Source organism: Trichosurus vulpecula, chromosome 2, assembly GCF_011100635.1.
Source record: "Trichosurus vulpecula isolate mTriVul1 chromosome 2, mTriVul1.pri, whole genome shotgun sequence".
NCBI classification, from domain to species: domain Eukaryota; kingdom Metazoa; phylum Chordata; class Mammalia; order Diprotodontia; family Phalangeridae; genus Trichosurus; species Trichosurus vulpecula.
Window position 1 is genome coordinate 88,493,354 of NC_050574.1, and position 24,724 is coordinate 88,518,077.

General features: G+C 43.3%; 2 protein-coding genes across 5 annotated transcripts in view; one reads left to right on the forward strand and one right to left on the reverse strand.

The window, feature by feature from the left end:
- Positions 1-9,885, reverse strand: part of PGAP2 (post-GPI attachment to proteins 2) — a 34,719-nt gene extending 24,834 nt beyond the window's left edge. For both annotated transcript variants that reach the window (XM_036742608.1, XM_036742607.1), the window contains exons 1-3: positions 9,817-9,885; positions 6,662-6,791; positions 4,639-4,813 (exon numbers count right to left, since the gene is read on the reverse strand). In XM_036742608.1, coding sequence (XP_036598503.1) covers positions 4,639-4,813; positions 6,662-6,663 — 177 coding nt within the window. In that variant the 5' untranslated portion in view covers positions 6,664-6,791; positions 9,817-9,885. The remainder of the gene's footprint in view (positions 1-4,638; positions 4,814-6,661; positions 6,792-9,816) is intronic.
- Positions 9,886-15,113: 5,228 nt separating this feature from the next.
- The window catches only part of NUP98 (nucleoporin 98 and 96 precursor), a 106,020-nt gene continuing 96,409 nt past the window's right edge, over positions 15,114-24,724 (forward strand). For 2 of the 3 annotated variants that reach the window (XM_036747858.1, XM_036747861.1), the window contains exons 1-2: positions 15,114-15,172; positions 18,417-18,502. The gene's annotated coding sequence lies outside the window, so the exon portion shown is untranslated. The remainder of the gene's footprint in view (positions 15,173-18,416; positions 18,503-24,724) is intronic. The other variant, XM_036747860.1, reaches the window with a different exon arrangement.

Sequence of the window (24,724 nt, forward strand, 5' to 3'; positions counted from 1 at the left end):
CAGCACTGCCCTAAGATGGGACAGCTAGGTGACATAATGGATAGAGCACTGGACCTGATGTCAGGAAGACTCATCTTTATGAGTTCAAATCCAGCCTCAGACACTTACTAACTTTGTGACCCTGTTTGCCTCCGTTCCTCATTGTAAAAAAGAATTGTAGAAGGAAACCCCATTTGGGGTCACAGACAGTCAGACACAACTGAACAACAACAAAAGCCCTAACAGTCATGAAACCTTAACTTCGTAGTATACTAAGTAATTGTTCTAAGATTAAAAGATACAGAGTAAACTTTGCTAATACGTGGAAGAAGTTGTTTAAGACACTTGACATTTAAGGCTCTTGATCTCACTAGTAAATGTGGGAGAAATTCTGATGAAACAACACAGAGAAAGCAGTTAGCATCCTTCCTGCTTCTAGCTCATTTCTAAGAAGTACATTTTAACCTTAATTAGAATTTTAGATATAAGAAACTTTGGTGTGATTGAAATTGAAACATAAAATAAATAAAAATAAACAGTTACCAATTGTACCCTAGACCTAAAATGTTGCACTGGTTTTTTGAGAAGCTTGGGGAGAACTCACAAGTTTGCTCAGAGTATAAAATTGACTTTATGATGATTTGTGATTACGAAAACAAAGGTAACCAGTAACATCCTCATCCTGTGCTACGATCACTGACATTTTGCTATTTGAGGTTAAATATCATGCCACTTTAATTCAACACTGTTTTAAGGTATTGTCTAAATTGCTGTGAAGCCAATAGTCCACTTTCCCAAAGGAAATGTTAGTGTTGCTCAAAAGGAATACAGTTTCAGGACTTCCACGGGTGGATGTCTATGCTTGAGTGTTGTTGTTTGTCCTATGACATCATGGGGTGATGTCTTGACTTCAACATGAATTGGACTTAAGAGAGGCAGAGTTGCATAAAGTTGTTAGCCTCACTCTTTCTTCCACTCACTGAAGTCCAGTGGCAGTACAAAAGTCAAGACAACTAGCAACGGCTCAGTATCCAAGGGATGACCTTGTAGTCTTCAACGTCTGACCAGCTCTAAGTGCTCTACTGCACCTGTTTCTACCACTTTCATGGCTGTTGAAACAAACTGTTCTCATCCACCTATTCTACTGGGAGAAGTCTTCACATGCTTGGGATAGACATCCCTCATAACTCACTGAGAGGTTTAAGACCTGTTGGCTACCCTCAACCTGGTTTAGTTCATCTGCCAAAATGGTTTTTATTAGGGTGCGGCTACTGTGCGTGCTATAGCTTCTTGGAGCCACAGATGAGAGCTGGGTGGCAGCTGGAGACCACAGGTGAAGGAGCAGCCTTGAAAAGGACTTGGTAAACCCTAACACCAGAGGTGCTAGTCCTCTCTGAACATCCCTTATGCCCCTTGAGAGTACAACCTCGCAAAAATAAAGGTAGGATCCTCTTGTCTCAGCTTCCTATTGTGGTATCTCCTCTCTGGACATGAAATTTTTCACCTGATCATTTCTGAGCCTGGTTTTGCTACTCTGTGAATCCTGTGAAACTTTGTTGCATGACCGGCTCTTAAATATGACTCTTGCCTGGATTCAAACAGATCTAGGGGAATATGTCCCTCCCTTTTCCTTGTATAGCAAATTTCTATGTTAGAGCAGGTAAAACACTAAGGCGTCTGAGTTATTGTGGGCTCATATTAAAAACACCAAGATGCCAGTAGGTAATATCAATTCCATATTCCAACCAACTAAATAAACGTTTTTCAGCCCTTAAGAATTGTGTGTTCATTTATGAGAGTAATTTTTTGAAATATCTCTTCCTTTCAAGCTGATATAGTGATAATATCCACTTAAATGGGAATTATATTTAGATAAACATGTGATGTAAAACTTTTCAAAATTGAATGGATTGGAAAGATTTATTTTTAAAGTTTAATTTAGGGAGGAGGAAAAGGAGGGAGGGGGAGAATTTGGAACTCAAAATTTTTAAAAATGAATGTTAAAAATTTTTGTTTATATGTAATTGAGAAAAAAAGAAAAAAGAGAACTTTTCTTCTAGCTCTTGCAAAACAAAAACAAAAAAACAACTTAATTTAAAGAGTTTCAGAGCCTTTCCTTCTGTGACATTTTACAATGTTTAGTTTTTTATTTTTCAACAGCATAATAATATCACCGGGCAGTTATAAGTAGTATAAATGATGGTTTTCCTTTTATGTATCCCAGCTTACATGTCTACTTTGGTAAATATTGATTTTTACCCAGAAGGGCTCATCTTACAAGTCAGACCCTCATGGATTTTTTTTTAAGAGTCTCCCTTTAGCCTACTGATAGCAATGTCCACATGAGGTACAAGGTTTAGGTAACAATAGGTGAGATATGAAAACTTAAGGTCTCTGAAGTTTTGGGTGAATTATGGTTCCTGATGCTCGAGCTGGTTATTGGAATACCAAATTTAGGAGTGTGTACCAAATGGTATTCAGATTTATTTTGCAAAAGATTATGGCAGAAACGTCTAGGAAACTGCAAATAAGATGAACCAGAGAAGCAGATCTTGTAGGAGAAGCTCCTACCTTCAGAGCCACTCTGAGGACAGGCCTATTCTAGACAACTGAACCCTAAGATATGATATGCTAATGAAATGGACATTGAGAACGGGTTATTAATAAGGAAACATAACATCCACCCTCCTCTTTCCTTCTTTCCCCAGGAGCCGCTGTCTCTGTAAGGCCTACTTATCAGAAGAGATTCACCCTGATGGAGTTTGTCAATGCCTCAGTCATAGACTGTCTCAAAGACTAAGGGGTAGATTGTTATAGGATGAAGCCTGATGGTTTGGGAGCCATCCTTTCTCAAATTAGTCCCTTTAAAAATAGAATACCTGGGATAAAGTTTCTTTAGTCCCTGTTCCCATATATTGGGGTTATAGATAAGCACAAGCAGAGATACTAGCCCAAACTAGGGGGCCTGTGCCATGTCATGGGGCTCTCAGCCCTGGGCTTCATAATTGCCTTTTAGCTTTGATAAACTGATGATTCAAATTTATTATTCATAGTATTTTTGCTTCTCTAATCATTACTTCAGCTTTAGCAAACATTATGAAGTGATAGACATATATGACTTTTACTATACTTTGATTTGTAACTTTAATCAGGCTAAGTGATTCATTGGAAGCATAGCCTCCCAAGAATCAAAGCGGGGAACCATGAAATTGAAAACTTAGTTTAATTCTATTTGTTAAGACTTAATCATGTCAGCACAGATTTACTATTTACTATTCGCCTTCCCTGTGTGGGTTAAATCCCTTACCCCTGAGGTAGCCTCAGGTCACATGGGCCTCAAGTCTATTGTTGTGATTCAGGTAAACTCAAATCATTTAGGGCACAATTCTATTCTTGTGACTTGTACTTCCACCCCTATAACTTCACCCATGGCCCATATTCAGGACAAACTTGAATAGAGGTTAATCTCAACAATCTAAATTGTTGTAGCAATTTCCATGACCTGAGAACTGATCTCATCTCCCAATGATGTAATGGGAGGAGCTGAGATGACACTAAGCCCAGCTCTTCATTAAAACGTCTAACCAATCAGAAAAAGACATACCTATGTTACTTAATATTTGCTCTGTCATCTTATTAATCACTATCCTTTTGTCCCTAACTCGGGGTCTTTGGCTACTGAGGAACCATTGCCTTCTTTCATTGGTAAATGCCAGCCTTGCTAATAAAGGGAACAAGCTTTGAACTTTATTGTATCAGTTTACCTTAATTTCTATCATGACAGCAAAAATGACAAAAAAGGAAAAGGACAGCTGTTTGAGGAGTCATGAGAAGAGAGATGCACTGGTGCACTATTGATACAACTATGAATTGGCCCAACCATTCTAGAAAACAATTTGAAATTGTACTAAAACTTAAACTCTACATGTTGTTGTATCCCTGCAACACCACTCTCAGGCATATACCCAAGGAGTCAAATACCAAGGGAAGGGTTCCCATATTTGCAGCAGCACTTTTTGTAATAGCAAAGAAACAACATGAGTGCCCATCCATTGGTAAAAAGCTGAACAATCTGTGGAATATGGATGTGATGCAATATTATTGTACAAATGACAAATATGAAAAGCCTGGATAAATACGGAAAGAAATCACTTCTATGAATTGATGCAGAGTGAAATAAGTAGAGCCAGGAAAATAATTTACACAATGATCACAAAAAATCACACTTATACTGAAAGACTTCAGAACTCTGCTCAAGATGGTGACCAATCATGACTTTAAAGGACTAGTAGTGAAGCTTGCCCTTCAGCATTCAGCAGAGAGGTAATGGCCTAGGAGTGATGAAGAAAGCATGACATGACCAATGAGATGATTTGTCTGGCTTGCTTAGGTCATATGTTACAAGGGAGGACTCTATTAAGGAAGAATGTGAAGTGATGGTGATATTAAAAAGAATTATCAATAAGACTTAAAAAAAACCAAACCTCTTTTCCACTTTTTTCCACATTTCCCAGGAAAGCTAGTGGCCTTCTCTGAGATCTGAATTTCTATACCTTCCTTCTCAGAGGCCAAAGGACCCACCCTCTGCCTCCCATCTGCTACTTGCCTTTCCCAGGCCCCAACACAAGACCCAGTCCCACCTCCCCATCACCAGCCTACCCCACAGTGGGTGGATGTGGTCTCCGTGAAGTGGAAGAACAGGGACCAGATGACACAGAAGAGAAAGGCCAAGAGGGGGCAGGAGACGGTAGCCATAGCCACAGCAGTGAAGCGCAGCCGGAACAGGGTTCCATCCCGCTCCAGAGGCAGCGGGACCTGGTACATTCTGTTGGACCTGCAGGGAGGGAAAGAAGCAGGGGCATTAGAGGCCCAGGCTGGGGCTTTTCTCCTTTAGGGAATAACACAGAGGCATAGACCTAGAATCTCAGAGCTGTAAAGGCCCTTACAGGTCAATGAACCTACACTTCAGAGAACCGAGGACTGAACAGGTGAAAGACTTATCCAGAGTCATTCAACCAGGCAATAGCTGACGTAGAAGAGTTAGAAGAGGCCCAAGGACAGGTTAGGTCTGGACAAAACAGTGGAAAATGTTTTGGACTAGAAGTCAAAACACTTGGGCTTGAGTCCTAGCTATGACCCTGACTTGTAACATGACCATTTACAAATCAGGTCTACTCTTTAAGCCTGTTTTTCTATCTGGAAAATGAGCATGTTAGACTAGATCTCAGAGATTTTAAACCTCTTTGTGTGTCACAGAACCCCTCAAAATCTGATAAAAACCTAAGGAAAATGAGTGTGTTAGACTAAATTTCAGAAGTTTTTAACCTTTTTTGTGTCATAGAACCCTTTAAAGTTTGATAAAACCTAAGGACTCCTTCTCAGAATCATGTTTTTAAATGCACTAAATAAAATATGTAGGATAATAAAGGAAACCAGCTATAAGTTCATGGACCCCTAGACTAAATGATTTATAAGGTCATTTCCAGCTGTAAATCTTACTATCTGTAAAGTCCCTGGTACTAAGACATAAGCGAGTCTATTCCTTGCCAGTCTCTCATCAGAGATTAAGGGTAGAGAAGCTCAGAACTCTAGCTCAGATCAGGTCCCAATCTGACTTACTGGTCTCACTCTGTGTCATTAAGAATTTTCTCATGGAATCTCACCCAGAGGTCTAGGGTCAGAGGCAGAAACAAGTTTTACTGTATCGGACACTTCTTTTGGGCTGCTGAGATAGGGGTGTGCAATTAGGTGTACCCCACCCCAGGCTGCTTGGTGAGACCAGACTTATATGTGGGCAGCTAAACCCCAGGAGACAGTATGTGCTAATTATTAAATGAAAGGTAGACAGAGAGTTGTATTAGGTGTTCAGAGAAAGATGAGAGTTTCCTGGAAGAAATGGGCCTTGAGTGGGACCTTAAAGTATGAAAGGAGGATTTGGACAGACAGACATGAGAGTTTCAAAGTGCAGGCCTACAGTAAAAGGTGAGTCCACTGAGGGAACATGTATATACGGGTCCAAAGATGGGCTATACAGGCTGGGATCTCTTCAAGAAATGGGAATTTGGAGACTCCAGGGGAAAGCTAGAATGAATGGGGGATTGGTCATATCAGGGTCTGGGAATAAGCTAGATGACCTGATCCCTCTGGACAGTGGGAAGGGGAAAGTTAGAGAGGGAATGGGCTTGATTCTCTGTCTTGGGATCCTAGGCCTTTCCCAGACCTTCTAGTGAGGGTTAGCCTTGACCAGGGCAGGACTTGTCAGCTTCCTTTTTCCCTCTAATGATCTCCCCAGGATTCCATGAGACAATTTTTAATGCAGTCCTAGCATCCACCACCCCTAAGCCTGCTCTCCCTCAACCCGACCCAATCCAGCCCAATTTGCCCATAGAACCAAGCAGAGGGGTTAGTCTGCTGATCTCAGCTGGTCAGAACTGAATTCTTCTGGAACTACTTCACATGACTCTAATCCCAAACCACCAGGCTCTGTTAGGAGCCAGAACACTTTCCTTCCTTGAGAGAGATCATAGATTTCAGCACTGACTCTAAGACTAAAGCCCACACAGGCCAGCCCAGGCATGGACCTTCTGCCCCGTTCCTGAGTTGTTCTGGGGTGGGGCAAAGAGAGAAATTAGGCTGGACCATCTTACTTGGCTTGGTCTCTCACCAGGCCTGTTTTACCTACATGGGTGCTGAGAGAGCCACTCCCCAGGGAGGTCAGGATTCTGGGGCTCCAGCAGACAGGCAGCAGAGCACTTTCAGCATGAGGGCAGAGGCAGCAACTCCTGATTCACGCGGCACCCATTTGGAAGACTCTGCAAAATTAGGTTTACTCCCAAACCGGTGAAAGGCATTCATAGGATTGTTTCCCCAGGATCTGTCATGTTCCAGAGCCCATGGAGGGTGGGGCTTCAGGGTGGGGGGAGGTTGGCTTGCCTCCCTTTCAAACCAGAACTCTCCAGCCTAATGACTAGAGGCTTGGGGGAGAGGGAGACCATTCCTCCTCCTATTTCCACCCCCCCTCCCCCCACCCCCACCCAATCTCATCAGGAATAGTGTTAGGCACACAAGAGGGATCAGGACAGACTGGTTGACCTGGGTTGCTCTGAACAGGGTTGGGTGGATGAAGTGAATGCAATTTTGAGGCCAGACAGACAGTCACTAAGAAAGGGGGTAGTAAATGGCTCTGGGAGCCTCTTCTCCTACAGGCCAAATGAATAATCCTTTGTCTAGTCTCTCCTCTCTAGACTGAAAAAGTCAGACACAAAGAGAATGTGAAAGGGGAGAGAGGAATGGATAGGAAAAGAGACACAGGTAGAGAGATGAATGGAAACAGAGGAGTGGAGGAACAGAAAAACACAGACATAGAAAATCTGAGACAGAGGGAAAGAGACACACAGAGCAAAATGATACCAAGACTCAGCACTGGACTTGGATTCAGGAAGATGTGAATTCAAATCCTGCTTCAAAAACTTACTACATTCATGTGACCCAGGGGCACATCATTTAGCACTCAGCCTCCATTTCCCCATTTGCAAAATTCAAGGGTTGGTCTCTATGTCGTCTATCTCTAAATTCCACGCCTTATCCTTTGTAACATGCTGCCTTGTATATTTCTAACCCTGTGTCCCCACGGCTCCCACCAAGACCAGGACTCAGTCTCTTCTGGCTAGATTCCTGCCATAGGGTCCTAATTGGCTTCTTTATTTCCAGTAACTCCTCCTCCATCTCCCTCACTCAAGGGGCCAGTCACTTTCCCACAGGGTAACTCTGATCCTTGCTCAGGAAGCACCCATGACTTCCCATGGGCCACAGAAAAAAAAAGTCTCCTCAGCTTTTCATTTGAGACTCTGATGTCTGTCTCAAACCTCCCATTCTAACCCCACCCCACCCCCACACACTACACACACACACACACACAGAATCAATTGATAAAAGAGCTAAGACTAGAACTCTAGTCTTCTCACTCCTAAATCTAGGACTATTTTTACCCCACCAGCTCCTCACCGGAAAAGGGAGGTTGGCAAAATGACCTGCAGAGTCCATTGTGCTCATGAAGATCATGAGAAAGCTTAGAAATCTCAAGAATCATTCTACAAGTGGCTTTCCTTGATTTCCCAGTTGTTAGTCCTTGGGGGACTAATCACTTTTTATATACTTATCTATATCTGTTGCTTCTTCCAAGTAGATTGTAAGCTCTATTTAGGGCAGGGCCTATTGGTTTTTGGGTTTGGGTTTTTTTGGTCTTCCTGTCCTCAGCACAGAGCCTCCTATAAGGCAGTCAGTCACTCAGTAAATCTTCCTTGAACTAAACTCTCAGAGATGAAAGGGACCTTAGAAGATATCTACTCCAAACTCCCTCCCTATCAAAGAAGTCTTTCATTTATCTGCTTAGAAGCTCTAGTTAAGGTAAAGTTCATTTCCTCTCAAGGCAGCCTGTTCCTTTGTGGGGCAAATTTTAATTGTTAGAAAGTTTTCTCTTACTTCAAACTGAAATCTATTGTCCTATAACTTTCCCTCATTGGTCCTAGTTGCACCAGGTGTGGCCATCTAATGAAATCAGGATAAGCCCAAAGGAGCCAATTACAGATCTTAATCAAGGTTTGTGGAAGTTTAAAAAAAAAAATTACAGAATCACTGAATATCAGTTTTGGTAGGGACCATAAAGGCCATCTCGCCATCCAACCCATACTATAACAGAAAACTCCTGCAACAGGATGGACAAATGATCATCCAACACCCTCTCCCCACCGACTCCACTTGAATACTCCCATTGACAGGAAACTTGATTACTATCAAAAGAGACCATTTGACTTTTAGAGATTCCATGAAATTTTCCCACAGAAAGTGGGGCTCTTTGCAATACTATTACTATTTACCAATTATAGTACTTTCCACTCAAAATCTTGTAGGGTTGGTAATGGAAAGATTATTGTTCCCATTTTACAGATGAGTTAACTAAGGTTCAAGGGTCATACAGCTAGCAAATCACTAAGCCTGGCCTTGTATCCAAATCCAAATCTCTTGCCCCTCAGATCAGGTCTCTTTCCCCTCTACCACGCAACCTTCATAATAATAATATGTCTTTACACACAGAGACTAGAAGATACCAGTCGATTACTCATCCCTTATTTCCTCTGTGCCTCGGAACAGGCCAGTATGGGAGGCCCAGACAGGATTGATTCTTCTAAATGAGGAAACTGAGGCTCAGAAAGTGGAAGAGATTCTCCCAAAGTCACATAGCTACTCTGGGTGTGTGGTAGGAAAGGGCTGTAACTTGGGTCCTCTCGGAATATACACCTCAGGGCTTTCCCTGCCTTAGGTGGTTAAAGGTTCATCATCCTTCGGCCAGGTCACCTAGTTTCCGAGGCAGTGGAACGAGAAATTGAAAGGGGCGGGGGGAGGGGGCGGAGAGAAAGACACAGCCCTCAGTAGGGGGCGGGAGGGAGTAGGAGGCGCCCTCGGGCTTGGGACACGCGTGGTTCCGAGGATAGGTGGGCACCACAAGTGTGGCGCAGGAGAGCTGCCTACCCCCCACAGTCGGCTCCCTCAAAGAGTGGGCTGCGATATGAAATAGAGTCCGGCCGCTTAAGGGCTTAGGGCCACGCGGATCCCGGGGGAGGGGCCGTGGTGCCAGGAGGGGAGGAGAGGAGACGGGAGTGGAGGGGAGGGGGAAGGCGGGGGACGCCCACGGGCAATGTCGGGGTTGGGACTCGGAAGCAAGACCACGCGTGGCTGCGCCCACCAAGGGCCCGGACTGAACCCGCGTACCCTCTCCTTCCTGGTCCAGGCAGCTGGAGGCCCACCTTGCTTCCTTCCCCCAAGGCCGCGGCCACTTACCCCGGGGCGGCCGGACGGCCGGGGTCCGGAGGCGACAAGGCCGCGCCCGCGCAGGCCCGGGAGCCGGACCGGAGAGGCGGTGTCGGGAGGCGGAGCCAGAGCTGGGGAAGGGATTGGCGACTGGAACCCCTGCCCTTGGGGCCCCCTTCCCTCTGCTCCCTGCCCCAAATCCCTCTCCACTCACCCGGTAGATCCTGGGGACGAAGGGGGGGCAAGACCTGGCTATGCGCCCCCTCTCTCCCTTCCCACTTCTTCAAAACTCCCATTTCCCCTAATGCTCTCCTACCCGCCTCTCTGTGACCCCAAACCCACTCTGCAGCCCAAACTTCTCATCCTCAGGTCTGCCACAGTAGCTCCTTCTCCCGCGCCAGAGCAAGAGCTGGGCAGACCCCGAGCCCCGGAGGGCAGAAATCAGCAATCTGGCCCTTGCCCTTCCAGCAAAAAACGGAGAGCGCCCCTATTTCCTCTGAAGATGATTGGGAACCTCTGTCCGTGTTCCCCACTGCAGAGACCAGGAATCCAGTCTCTTTTCTCAGAGCAGAAATCAGGACACCTGGCTCCTTATCCCCCAGGAGAGATCGGAAACCTTGATACATAGGGAAAGGGGTATGGGAACACCACTGGTAGTAGAGGAATAGGATATCTACCCATCCATCAATAAGTATTTATTAAGCAGCCGTTATGTGCAAAATCCCGTGTTAAATGCTGAGAATACAAAGATCAAAATCACTGACTTCTAGGAGCGTGCCTTCTCTTGGGGGAAACGGCATGGATATATCTAAGTAGATACTATATATAGACTAAATACGAACTAATTTCTGTTTGCCCAGGCATAGGGAGGGCTTTGAGCCACAAGTCCCTCCTAGCCATTTCTGGTGCCAACGAGTTTAGGTCCAGGAGAGGGCGCCTTACACCTTAATTTAGCCCTGGGAAAGCAGGAACCAACCCTCAAAAGGGAGACAGGATCAACTATAGTAATCTGAGACTCAGCTGTCTGTAGAATATTCCCTCCAGGACACTACCTTCCCTAATCAACAAAAATTTATTCCCTAGATTCAGTCTCCCTAACCTAGAGCGCAGGAAACATTTCATTTCCCTTCGGCAGGTGCCAGGTGTTCTGGCTTTGTCCCAATGTAGGCCAGGGGGCCATTCAGGACATCTTAATGGTTCCATAATAATACTAACAAGAATACTTCAAGGCTAACTCATTTATTGTAATAGCAACCCTTTTGTCTTCTTCCAGAAGCTATAAGGGGAAATGAGGCAGTCATCCCTTTTCTCTTTGGCATCTAACCTATCCTAACACACTTCTCCCTTCACTCAGTCTGTCAGGTTAAGAAGCAAAGCATTTACAAGCCCTGGGGATACAAAGAAAAGGGGAAAAAACTAATTCCGCCTTCAAGGAGTTCATACTGTAATGGGAGAAAAAATGTCTAAATATGTAGATGTATGCATGTAAATATGTATATAAAAGATATGTGTAAATATATATGTGTGCGTGTATATATATATATATGAATGACAAATACAGTATAAATGGAAGGTAATCTCAGAATGAAGACTTGGATTTGAACTAGTCTTGAAGGAAGTCAGGAAAACCAGGAGGGAGAGATGAGAGAGCAGATGGTCTCTAAAAACCACTTTCAATTCTAAAATCTTACGATTTTTGCCTTCTAAATGCCAAATCCAGTGATTTTATTTTCAGATTTTATCTTCATTGATCTATCATTTCTGACATCATTGACTACATCCTCCTACTGAATACTTTCTCCTCTCTTGGTTTCACTGACTTCACATTCTCCTGATTCTCCTATTTTTCTAAGTTTTTCTCTAGTTTGTTGGTTCCTCCTCCTTTTCCTAACCCTTTAATGTAGGTGTTCCCTATAAGTCTATCTTTGACTGCCTTCTCTACACTATTTAAGCTAAGAATCTTTAGAGTATGGGACTTGAAGTCAGGAAGACTCATATCTGACCTTGGACATTTTCTAGCTACGTGACCCTGAGAAAGTCCTTTGATTTCTGTCTGCCTCAGTTTTCTCATTGGTAAAATAGGGATTATAACACCACCTAATCCCCATGATTGTCATGAACATGGGTACTTTGTAAATATACCTTAAACTCTTATGTAAATGCTAGTTATTACCAGTTATCTGTTTTAGCCATCTCATTTACTCTCACAGATTCCACTTCTACCTCTATGCAGATGACTATCAAGTCTACAGAGCTCCACTTGGAGCTTCTTTTCTGAACTCCAGAATAACATTACAGTTTCTTTCCAGACTATTCTACCTAGATGTCCCATCTACACTTCAAATCCAACCTGCTCCAAATTGAGCACAGTCTTTTTTTTAAACTCCCCCTGTTCCAGGAAAACCCTTGCCAGCTTTCACTTCATTACCTCCTTTCAGACCACCTAGAGGCCCAACACACGACACCATGTCTGGTGGAACTTCTGCTCTGAAGTCTGCTCTCTTAATTGGTGACTGTATCTCCTGAATTCCAGGAAAGCCCCAGCCATGATTTACTTTACTCCCTCCCACCCCCAATTCCTGTTCTGTAAGGAAGGACCATGATTGAATCTGTTCTGCCAATGTTCTGTTTGGGGTATGTCAGTCTACTCCCCACTCACCATCTTTCTGGACCAAAGTGTTCCAGCCTGGCTACCACCCTCTTAATGTATGTAGTTTCTTCTATTGGATTGTAAGCTCCTTGAGGACTAGCATTGCTTTTGTATTTGTACCCTAGTGCTAACCAAAATGCTTGGCACTTTAATTAAGCTTTAACCAATGTTTTTTTTCGTTCATTCATTCATTCCTCTTGATATTCATTCAGTTTCCCATTTTCAAAACTTTTGTGTTAACTTTGATTCTTCCCTCCCTTTCACCTCTCAAATCCAACTAGTTAGATAGGCAGCACAGTGTGGTGGATACAGAGCCCACCATCGGGAACACTTAAATTCAAGCCTAGCATTTGACACAAACTGGCTGTGTGGCCATGCAAAGTTATTTAACTTCTCAGTGCCCCAAGCAGCTCTCTAAGACTATATCTAAGTTGTAGAACAATTTCCAGATCTACACTGGTAAAGGCAGATTCCTAACTGGCTAAATTACCTATCCCAATGAAATTCCAAGTCTTGACTCCCTCCCTCTCTCCAAATCTAATTATTATCAAGTCCTGTTGATTCCTTCTGCACATTTCTTAAACTTACTCCCTTTTCTCTATTTCTTTTGTCACTATTCCAGTACTGGTCCCCATTGCCACCCTCTAGGACAATTTATTGAACACTCTCCTCCTTCCATATCATTTCCAGAATATCAATTCTTATATAGAAATCTGGTTGTCACTTCTCTACTCAAATATGTCCAGTGGCTACATATTGCCTCCCAAGTTCAAATTCCTACATAACTTGGTGTCACCATACTTTTCTAGCTTGATCTCATATTAATTTCTATGTTCCTGCCATCCTGGATGACTCTGTTTTGCAAACACACACTATGCTCTCTCCTTGTTCTTTATGCCTGGCATGCCCTGCCTTCCCCTCTTTATTTAATTCTTACCTACCCCCCAAAACCTAATGCCACCTCTTCCAAGGAGACCTTCTTTGATTAACCTGATTCCTCAGCAGACTTTACATGCCATTTTGTTTTGTAGTTCTCTAATTCATTTATCATGTAATTAACATTACAGTTATCTGTTTGAAGTCTTAACTCCCTCCTAGATATGATTTTGTCTTCCCATGCCTAATAAATAATTCTTGAATGTAGCAAACAGAGTCCTAGATTTGGATTCAGGAAGACCTAGGTCCTATTCTCACTTCAGATAATTACTAGCTGGGCAAGTCACAACTCTGTGAGCCTTAGTTTCCATATCTGTATAATGGGAATAACAGTACTTACCTCACAGGATTCTTGTAAGGTCAAAATGAGATAAAGTGTATTTTGCAAAAGGACTTCGCAAACCTTAAAGCATTAGGTACATGTGAGCTATTACTATTGAATGAACAAATTGCACTACGTGTGAATGGGATGGAATGAGAAATACACTGGTTTAGGGTTGTCTTGGGGAGGATGGGTTGGGGGCTCAAAGTCTTCTCATTTTCCAAGATGCCTTCATACATTCATGCAGCTTGATCAGATATTCAAGAGGGTATGCGCTTGGCACTTAGTAAAACCCTTAACGTTTGTCGACATGGGTTGTGCGTCACATCTGTCCTCTGAGTCTGAAGTGTTTGAGTGATGGGGGAGGGGGAAGTTCAGGGGGACTTCTTTCAGTTAGAAGCGGCACTTGAGTGTGTCGTGGAGGGGCATGTATTGAAAAGGAGTGGGGGAACCCCTGGGGTGAGAGGCTTCTCCTTGTTCGCTTTCTTGATTCTTTCATGATCCTAGGCGGGGAAGCGGGGAAAAGTATTCGCGGGAGAGCCGATGGGTTTATGCCAGAGGAAGAAGCTGCTAATTCTGGACACTGTATGGAAGAGGGATCTGTGGTGGTAGGGGCAGAGGGGAATGGGGAAGAGAGATGTAAAGATCAAGGAACTGGCCCCCACACCGTATCCTGAGATCTTCCCATCCCCACGCCTCGGTGAGGCGGGGCTAGTAGATTGTCCTAGGCAACGCACATGGTAACAGCCTAGGAAATCGTGGAGAATTGAAACTTGCAGGATTTAGCAGGTAGGAAGAACTTTCCCAGAAGTCCCCGCAGCAAAGGCTGAGTTGCCATGCCATTCGATGTGTTCTTCCTTCTGATTGGTCGAAGGAGCGACTGCGCTGGCTCCCTCCGCCAACCCAACCTAAGAATGCAACAAGGCGGGGCCTGAAGGCGACATGATTTTTCCGCCCCCTTCCAGCTCTGGTTCTAGGTTCCCTTCTGTGACGCAACGGTGCATTCCCAGCCAATCGTTATGTGGTGACTGGGGAGGGCGGGACTACTCCCTCCTTTCCTCAATCCTTCACTCGCTATTCCACCCTCTTCTTTCCCCCTCCCCAGCCCCTTTTCTTCCCCCACCCCCATCTCTTCCCCATCTCCCTTCACCCTCATTTCTTTCGCCCCTACCCCGCCCCCACCCCGCCCCCATCCTCAAAGTTCGATCCACGTTCGGTTTCAAACGACACCTTAGCCAATGAGCATCGGGGCCACCGTCGAGTGGCGGCCACGACGGCCAATGCAAGCGCAGCGAGAAAGAAGCGCTCGCGGCGCGCTTATGACGACAACCGGCGTGTGACGCAGTCGGACACCGCGCGCAGAGCGGCCCGGGCGGCGGCGGGGGCGGCGGCGGTTTCGTGGCGGCCGCGCGCGTTCGGAGCGGCGGCGGGAGGAGGACGATCTTTAGTTCCTTCGTACGGGGGGACGCAGCCCTTTGGTAAGGAAGCGGCGACGGTGGCCGGCCAGATGCGTGGCTCCCAGACAAGGACGGGAGTGGGGCCGAGCTGAGCCCAGGGCCGCCCCTTCCTTGAAAGAGGAGGCCGCGCGTTCCCCTCGGTCCGTACTACGGGGGCGGGGCCCACGACCCTCTGACCCCGCGACCCAGTATCTCGGCCTGGGGGAGGAGCTGGGGCTGCCTCGAGTGAGAGGGTTTGGGGATTGGTGTGTGTGGCCCGCGTCCAGGAGTATCCAGGTTTCGGGACGTGGACCTAGGGTTTCCCGAGGTTCCGGAGTCCAGGGTCTAAGGTGTGGAATCTAAGGACCAGAGAGAGGAGAGCGCTTTTAATGGGTTTGTTGGGGGTGAAATTGGACATCCTTTATGCTACGGATCTCTTGGGTTGTGGGATAATTTTCGATACCAAGGGTTTCCTCGGTAAAGATCTTTGGTTGGAATTGGGGATTAGCGACCTAGGTTCTTCTGGGATGGAGGGCAGTGAAGGGAAAGTAGGCTGAAGTAAGGCTTCTTCTGAATTTTTATCCTTTTATTTTACAAATATTGATTCGGTACCTGTTGTGTCTGGTTTCATGCCCAGTCCTGAAAGGGAATTTAAAGAGTTTAAGACTTAGGACTCCAGCATCCTGTCGTGGACAGTCTGGTGGTGCTTCTTTTAATTTCTAGGAAAAAATGAAGTTGAGATACTGCTTCACGTGGGAAGTTAACATCAGAAATTTATAAGAGGTTCTTCGCTTTCTCGGAGACCGGTTTTGTTTTTTTTTTTTAATATTAGGACCAGAATTTAAGAATACTTAGAAGTGCCAAGCTGAGTCAGTTAACTAAGTACATTTTTTCTTTCCAAACTAGGAAGCAAAGAAAATAGATATGGCAGGATGAAAATGTTAATTCCAAAATAAAATTATAATATGGGGGCGGGGGAATCAGTTGACCGGGCTGGTCCTTCTTGTGTTAATGGCTTTGGAGTGCTCATTAGGTAACTTTCCTGCTATCCTGGTTTCCTGTTTTCTCCTTTTGATTTAAAGACAAGATGGACTATCACTACAAACACAATTCAGAGCTAGGGGAGGAACCTTGGACTCATAGATTTCTTTCTTTTTTTTTTTTTTAAGATTCATAGATTCTTAAAGGTGAAGGGGAAATTATTAAAGTCCAAACTCTTCATTTTGCCCCTTCGGGAGATGAGGGCCCAGATTAGTGGCCTTCACTAGGTGAGTCAGTGTTAGAGCCAAGACTAGAACTGAGATGATTTGCTTCCCAGTCCAGGACACTTTACTGTACACTGCATTTCATCCTGATGGAACTCTCCCAATCTGCCCTTATTGAGGTTTTGCTTCTGGTGTTAGAGCGCCATGTAGCCACTTGTAGACAAGAGATAAGCATGCTTCAGATGTTGAGGATCTCAGGGAGACATTTCAGTTTCGTATGAATGAATGAGTGTCTGTTGCTTGTTATGTGCCAAGCCTTGTAGTATATGTGTGTCTAGTGTGGCAGTAAATGGTCTCCCCAGGCCTGGTTGTATCCCCATCTAGTTTTAAAACCAGGTTTAGAACTGCATTTCAGGTAGCTTAGCATTTAATGGAGAACATTGAGATATATGGGGGTAAGGGGAGGGGTCAATAAAACTGCAAACAATCACCTTAATTTGCTTAATGTACTGGGAAAAGTTGTAGTTTGGTATTCTGGGGATCAGGCTCTGATTTTTGGATAATTCACTTCTCTTTAGGTCTCCTTTTCCATCTCAGTAAAATAGGGAAGTTGTACTATATATTATCTTTAAGCTCCTTTTGCAGTTTTGACATTCTGTTATTCCAGGTTTGATATGTAAAACCACTATGGCTAATTGGGAAAAATAGAAGCACATTCTTTTTAGAGATAGAATTGCTAAGTGATTAAACGTAAACTGGGAATAGAAAACAGGAAATGAGGATGAAATTTAGAAAACAAATGTAAGAGTAATTTTTTGTTTACTCCACTCTGGGAGACATAATAAGGAATATTGGCCCTTCTCTGCTACAGTAGTCATAGTACTGTATTGTACATGATTTAGATATAAAAGGTGATACCATAAACAGATCAGGAGAGCAAGGAATAGTTTACCTGTCAGATCTATGGAGAGCATTAGGAGATGTGAAATGGATGATTTTGATTATATTGAATTAAACAGTTTTTACATAAACAAAACCAATGCATGGTACTCTATTGTAGTAGAGATTCCATATTTACCTGTGAGAGTTTGCATTTTCTTTGCAGGAAGAAGCTAACTTTAAGGGAGAAAGAAGGAGCAATAGACTTGCAGTGTGGGTAGTCTGTCATTGAATCTCAAGGGAATTTTCATGGGACTGCTGAATAACTTTGCTCATATTGACTGTGCTGTCTGATTGTTTAAATTTGTTTACGTATTTATTGGTGTTTTTTGTGGGTGTGTAAGGGCTTGTTTATTGAATTAAGACACTAGGTTTTTCAAAGCCAATAAACCCTGAAAAGAAGGCAATATGGTGCTTCTCTTAATTTAATTTTTAAAATTTTAATTTAATAGAACCTAAACAGTTGGATAATTATTCCTTTGGGCTTTTCATTTGAGAGTCTATAAAATTGAATTAAAGTTTATTCTGGCCTTGAATGAGTCACTTTGTCACTTTGCTTATGTTTAGATGAGAAAGCAGAAATGGGAACAGTATTTGGGGAATAGAAGAGAACTGGTAAAAGCTTAAAATGTCAGTTAAAAAGTGGACATTCTATCTGCTGTGGAATGTAATTAAACTGTACCTTTGTATATGGCAGAGTTAATGCTAACACTGCTGACTGCCAAAATGATTGTGGAATACACACACAGACACACACACTAGTTCTTAATTGTGAATGTACACCCCTTGTACCAAGTGATGTCTTATAGAGAGCCTGGCACACCATTAGAAGACGCAGCTCCTAGGGTAGTTAAGTGGAGTTTTATGAAGAGCTACCTCTCCTGACATTTGAAGGGTTTATAGTAGAATACAAAGGTGATCCATTTTAAAGTTTAAATCTAAGGGGATGAGAGGATAATAATATTTTCTATAATAAACAAAAGCATATATGTACTGGGGGTTGCTCCATGTACCCTATGATCTGTCTACATTGGCCTTTTTGCCAGTGCTTGCCTATGACAGTCCATTTCCCCAGGATGTCTGTTCTGTTCTCTCTCTGCTAATGCCATCCTTCTGAGATTACCTTCCATTTACTCTTGTAGGAAGGGGAATTAGCATTTCTACAGCACCGACTATGTGCCAGGCACTGTGCTGGATGTTCATTTGATCTTCACTACAACCCTGGGAGGTAGGTACTATCATTATTCCCATTTTACACTTGAGGAAATGGGCAAACAGAAGTTGTGACTTACCCAGGGTCATACGGCTAATAAGGATCTGAGCCCGAATTTGAACTAGGGTCTTGTTTCCATTTCTAGCAGTCTATCCACTGTGCTGCCAGCTCACTCTAGTATAGAATTGTATGTGCACAGTTATTTGCATGTTGTCTCCCCCTTTAGCTTGTGATTTCTCTGAGGTCAGAGTCTATGTTTTTACCTTTCTTTTCTTCTCTAGAGCTTAGCACTGAGCCTGGTACATAGTAATTGCTTAATATTTGTTTATGCCTTACCAAACCACAACCATGGGTTACTGGGATCATCTGCCTCCTTCACTTCTAACCATGTGCTGCTGAATGGAACTGGAGGAAGTCACAAAACTATGCTAACTGGGTCTATTAGGTAACTATTATCCAATCTCAACTGAGCCTTTACTGCAGCACCGCCACTCCCTGCTTCCTAACTGATCCTCTATCCCACTGAATATTGATAATTTAAAAATTACACATACATACACACACATTTGCAAAAACTACCTCAATTCCCTTCCTCCCAATTAAGAACAAAAGAAAACAAAACCACTGTTACAAACATGGAAAAAAATTTCTGCATTGGCCATGTCCAAAAATTATGTCTGTTTCATTCTGAGTTCTGTACCTCTCAGGAGGTAGACAGCATTTTTCATCATTAATCTTTGAGAATTATGGTTGGTTATTATATGGATCCTATGCCCTAATTCTTCTAGAATTGAGCATCTTTACCATATTGTTGTCATTGTAGTAATTGTTCTCCTGATTCTGTTTACTTCACTCTTCATCAGTTCATATAAATCTTTCCAGATTTCTCTGAAACCGTCCTTTTCATCATTTATTTAGGCACAGTTGTATTTATTCCATCACACAACTTCTTCAGCTGTTCACCAGTTTATGGGCACCCCCTTAGAGTCCCATTCTTTTTCACCTTGGAAAGATATAAATATTTTTGTACATCTCTAGTTGAATTTATTTTGCTTAGGAACAATCACAATTCTTCCCTTAATCTACCTGCCCTTTTAATTTGCTGATGTTTCTTCCTACTTCTATACCAAATGTAGTTCTGTCCTCAAGTGTGTGTGTATGTATTCTTTGTTCCTGAGGCAGCTAGGTTCCTAGACAGCAGTGCATAGAATACTAAGCATGGAGTCAGGAAGGCTCAAGTTAAAATTGTGGCCTTGGGCACACCTCTGACTGCCTCAGTTTCTGTAACAGTAAAATGGGGATGATAATAATAGCACCTATCTCTTAAGGTTGTTTTGAAGATAAAATACAATATTTGTCTGGCAAATATCAGTCACTTAATAAATCCTTCTTCCCTTCCCCCCTCCTTGGACCAGAAAAGAATGAGGTTTCAGGGTCAACCACTTCTCCCCCCCCCCCCCCCAATGCTTGTTTGTGTGGCTGTCTCATCCTGATTATGTGGGATAATTTTTCTTGCACACATCCCCCCAATGTATTCCTCTTCCCCTCTTTTTTTCCATTTTTGAGATCAAGACATAATAGAACCACTCCCAGTCCTTGTCTAATTGGACTCCTTTTGTGATCCCAGATGATGGTAGGGATAGAGGGGACATGTATATCCTCTCCCCATATTTGAAGTAAGTGGTTTATCTTTGTTTAGATCCTTGTGATTGTTTATTTGTGTTTACCTTTTATATTTCTCTTAAATCCTGCACTGGAATTTTCTAGTTTCTGTGAAACTATTCTTTCCATCAAGAATGCTTGGAAGCCCTTTTTCATTAAAGGTCCATTCCTGCCCACCCACCCACCCCTCCACCCCCACCCCCCGGCCCCCCCCAAAAAAGGATTAAGATGTTTTTTGGGTAAGTTATTCTTGGTTGTTTTCATATATTCTTTGCCTTCTGAAATACTCTTATCAACGGTCTCTGCTCCTTTACAGGTGGATTCTAAATCATTTGTGAGTTTGATTGTGGCTACTCAGTACTTGAATTTTTTGTTTGACCTGAAAGCTTTGGATTTTGGCTATAATATTCCTAGGAATTTCTTTTGGAGGAGGTAGCTAGCATGAATTTTCTATTTCTGTTTTGCCCTTTGGTTCTAAGAGATCTGGGCAGTTGTGTTTGTTTTTGTTTTAAGATTTCTTGAAACCTGTCCAGATTCTTTCTCCCACCCTCACCCCTACCCTATGGCTTTAAGGTAGTGCATTGACTTTAAATTTTTTCTCCTCCATCCATTTTCCAGGTCTGCTATTTTTTGCGGCAGAATACCTTAGGTTTTCTTCTATATTTTTAGTCTTTTGACTTTGTTTTAATATATCTTTTCTTTTCTCTATCCACTTAGGGTCTCATTTCATACCCTTACTTGCATATGGTCTGCCCAAAGGAATGTAAATTTTGATCTCTCTAGATTTTTCTAAAGGACCAGGCCTTAAACCCAAGTCACTCTGGTTCTCATTGATTGGCTAACAATTGTTCTTTGTCTTTTCGAAGAGCACCTTAACATCAGGGAGGTGATGCTGTGACATGCAGATGAACTGGATTTAAGTGAGGGAGGGCCATGCAGAGTCACCAGTATCACTTTATATGGAGTCCTGTGGGTCCAGTGGCCAGCTATGGATCGGGACACAGAAGATGGCCCTGGATGCAGTGGGTGACCTTGGCCTTTTCAAGCTAAGGTCTTTAACAGGTCTCAGTTTGACTGAGGCAGTGCCCACTCAATGATTAAGGCTTGAGAAAATGAGGCAAAAAATGGCCTCTTAAAAAAAATCAAGGAAGGGAAGACCTCTGGGTTTTTGGCCAAAACGTAAACAATTGTTATTTGCATTCATTCTGAGTCAGTCAGGGCCCAAACAGCCCAAACAAGTAGGGCTTGGTTTGGGACCAGAGTGATTTGGGGGTTAAGGCTGGTCTTTGAGACCAAAAAAAAGAAAACAAGAAAAACATCCGTGGGTGCTTTGCTCAAAGGTTGGCCAGCAATAGGTCCTAGGCCAATTCCCCCTTGGTGTTTGGTTGGGCCCAGTGGCTTAGAGTGAATATGAGTAGCAACTGTTTCTGTTTTGGCCAAAACCCCGAGGGTCTTCACCTTCCAGATCGGTTGGTTTTTTTGTCTGTTTTTGTTTTTTGACTTGGTAAAGAGGCCATTCTCTGCCTCATTTCTTGCCTAGCCTTAATCACTAAATGGTCGCTGCGTCAGTCAGACTGAGACTTGTTAGAGACCTTAGCTTAAAAAGGCCAAGGTCCACTGCGTCCAGGGCCATCTCCCGTCATCCTGATCTATATCAACCCACTGGACCCAGAGGAGAAAGTGAGGCTGCGTGGCCTTCCCTCTCTTAAATCCGGTTCATTTGCATGTCATGGCATCACCTCCCCAATGTCTTGGTCTTCTTTGAGAACAGAGGACAAACAACATTATATCTTCTTGTCTCATGGAGTCATTGGCTTCTATTTGGTCATTTCTCATTTTCCAGGAGTTTGTTGCTTGGGCAAGATTTTGTACCTCTTGTGCCAGGCTGTTAATTCCCTTTCCAATCCTTTCTCCTATAGCTCTCATTTCTTGCCCGTTTTTTTTTCTTCAGGCACTCTCATTTCATTTATTCACACACTTTTTTCAAATAAAAAACAATTCTTCATCTCTTTCAGGAATTCTAGTTGACTCTGTGCTGGGGCTACATTTTGTAGATATGCTTTACTTTTAGATGTTTTGGAATCGTTGTCTTCTGGGTTTGTGTCTTGAGTATCCCTGCCCCTACTTTTTATGGTAGGATTCTTTTTTTTTTTTTTTCTCATTCCTCCAGACTTCTTCCTGATGTCAGACTTGATGTTAAGGCCAGGCTCTGGGTACTTCTGGTGGGAAGATTAGACTGGTTCTGTTCCTGGCTTTCTTGGAGGTTTTTGAGTATTGGGTTATTCCAGGATCTCAGGGAAACCTCAGCCTGGGGCCCTACAAGCTTTCAGCGCTCTCAAAGTGGTTGGATCTAGAGAAGGGCTGTCCAAAATATGGCCCGTGGGCTGGGATGTAGCCCTCAGTGCAATTTTTATGGGACTTGCCTGTGGGCATTAATTTTCACGAGCGAAAAAATAAAATAATAATTTGCATGGAATGCATACTAGATTTTTTAATTCCATCACTAATAAATAATCTCTTTAGTGTTAATTTTCTTTGGTGTTTTTAAGCAGTATTCCGGATGGAACATTGCATGGAATTTTCAGTCCATCTGTGGGATGTATTCTGTCTGTATGATGCAGACTAGTCAGTATGCACCTGCCTTTATATTGTTGTGTTGTCTCTTTTGTTTTGTGTTTGCTTTTATGGCTTCATGCCTTCGCCTATCTTGTTGATGAAACATGTTTCCCCACCTTCTGTTAGTGTACTGTATTTTTTATTATGGGTGCAGCCCATGAATAATTATTTTATTTTACTGCGGCCCTAAGATAACCTAAGGTTGGACAGCCCTTATCTAGAGCAAAGTCTGAATACCAATCCCCTGGTCTGAGTTCTACAAGTTCATGACCTAACTTCTGGTTTGAGTAACAACAGACTGTTGCCGGACTCAGCCACTTATCAGTCAGCTGGGAATCCTTTGGTTCAGAGTGATAAAACTGCAGGCTCCCTTTTGGTCTGCAATTCCTGACCTAGTTATTCCTTTGCAGGCTCCAGATTAGGCTAGAAGCTGGAACTGAGCCCCTTTCTCCTCCTGGCATCCGAACCACACCATGTCACTGTTGCTTGCTTCTGAACTTACCCTTCTCTGTACACATCTAGAGCCTGCTGCTGCTCCTTGTCCTGAATGCCACCCCCTGGGTGCAGGTCTTCCTTGGATCTGTGACCTAGAATTCGGTAATGAGCAACACAGCTACCAGGTATCATTCATTCCCACTATGGGCCCTGGTATAGTTTTGGGATCTCTTCTTGCCCTGGTGTACAGCTTCTCCTTGGATCCCGGAGTGCCTCTGGGCCAGACCTTGATGACCTCTCTCGCTCTCTGTTTCCTTATGCCAGACTGAACCAGAAGAGACTCACTGTGACTTTTTCATGGATTTCCCCATCAGGATTCTGTCTGGTGCATTTTCTAAATCTGTTTGGAGGAGTGGTGGGGGTTGGGGGGGGGTGGCGCTTACTATACTGCTTCCTGCTACTCTATTGTCTTGGCTTCCAGAACGTATTCTTCTATTCACCTCATGCTTCCCACAGCACCTTCTTCCCTTGACCCTTTCAGTTGAAGATCTTGCTTCATACTTCACCAAAAAAAATTGTCATTATTTCCAATCTCTCTCTTCCTCTTCTCTTCCCCTCCTTTTTTCTATCCAACCCGTCTCTGAAATAATTAGTATTTCCACCTTCACTCTAGACTCTAAAGATCAAGCCTTTCACCTTTCTGCAGTCAAATATATATATATTCATGATTCCATCCCTTCCCATAGTCTCTTGCAGATTTCCCTCACTACCATTCCATACCACCCCCTCCCATTTTCAACAAATGATTGCTATCTGCTGATTGCTTCTCTGCTCCTTACAAACATTTCTAGGTCTCCTCAGTCCTTAAGAAACCCTCAGTAAATCCTGCTACCCCCTCTAGCTAGTTCTATACCTCTCTTACTCTTCTCTGATAAACTTATTGAGAAAACTAGCTACACTCAACACCTCTGCTTCCTTTCTTTTCTGTCTCCAGTCTCATGACTCAACTGAAACTGCTGTCTTCAGAGGTAGCAGAGATCTCCTGATTGACAGATCTAATGGCCTGTCTTCTATTCTCGTCCTTCTTGACCACTTTACTGCATTTGACTCTTTTGAACAATTGAACAATCCTCTTAGATATTATTTCTTTTCTGGGTTTTTGTGACATTGCTCTATTGGTTTTCCTCTACTTGTCTGTCTGATGCTTCTCAGTCTCCATTGCTGCATTTTTGCCCATAATCACCCCTCCCTCCACACTACAGATGTTCTCCTAGGTTCTGTCATGGGCCCTCTTCTGTATGTTCTTACTTGGTGATTTTATCAGTTCCCATTCGTTCAGTTATCATCTCTAAACAGGTGATGTCTAACTTCAGACTTATGATGGTGGTAGCAAGCATTTAAGTAGTCTTTTTTAAAAAACATTTTCATTTAAAGTTTTGAGTTCCAAATTCTATCCCTCCCCTCTTCCCTCCCTGTGAGACAGTAAGTAGTCAGATATAGGTTATACTTGTGCAATTATGTAAA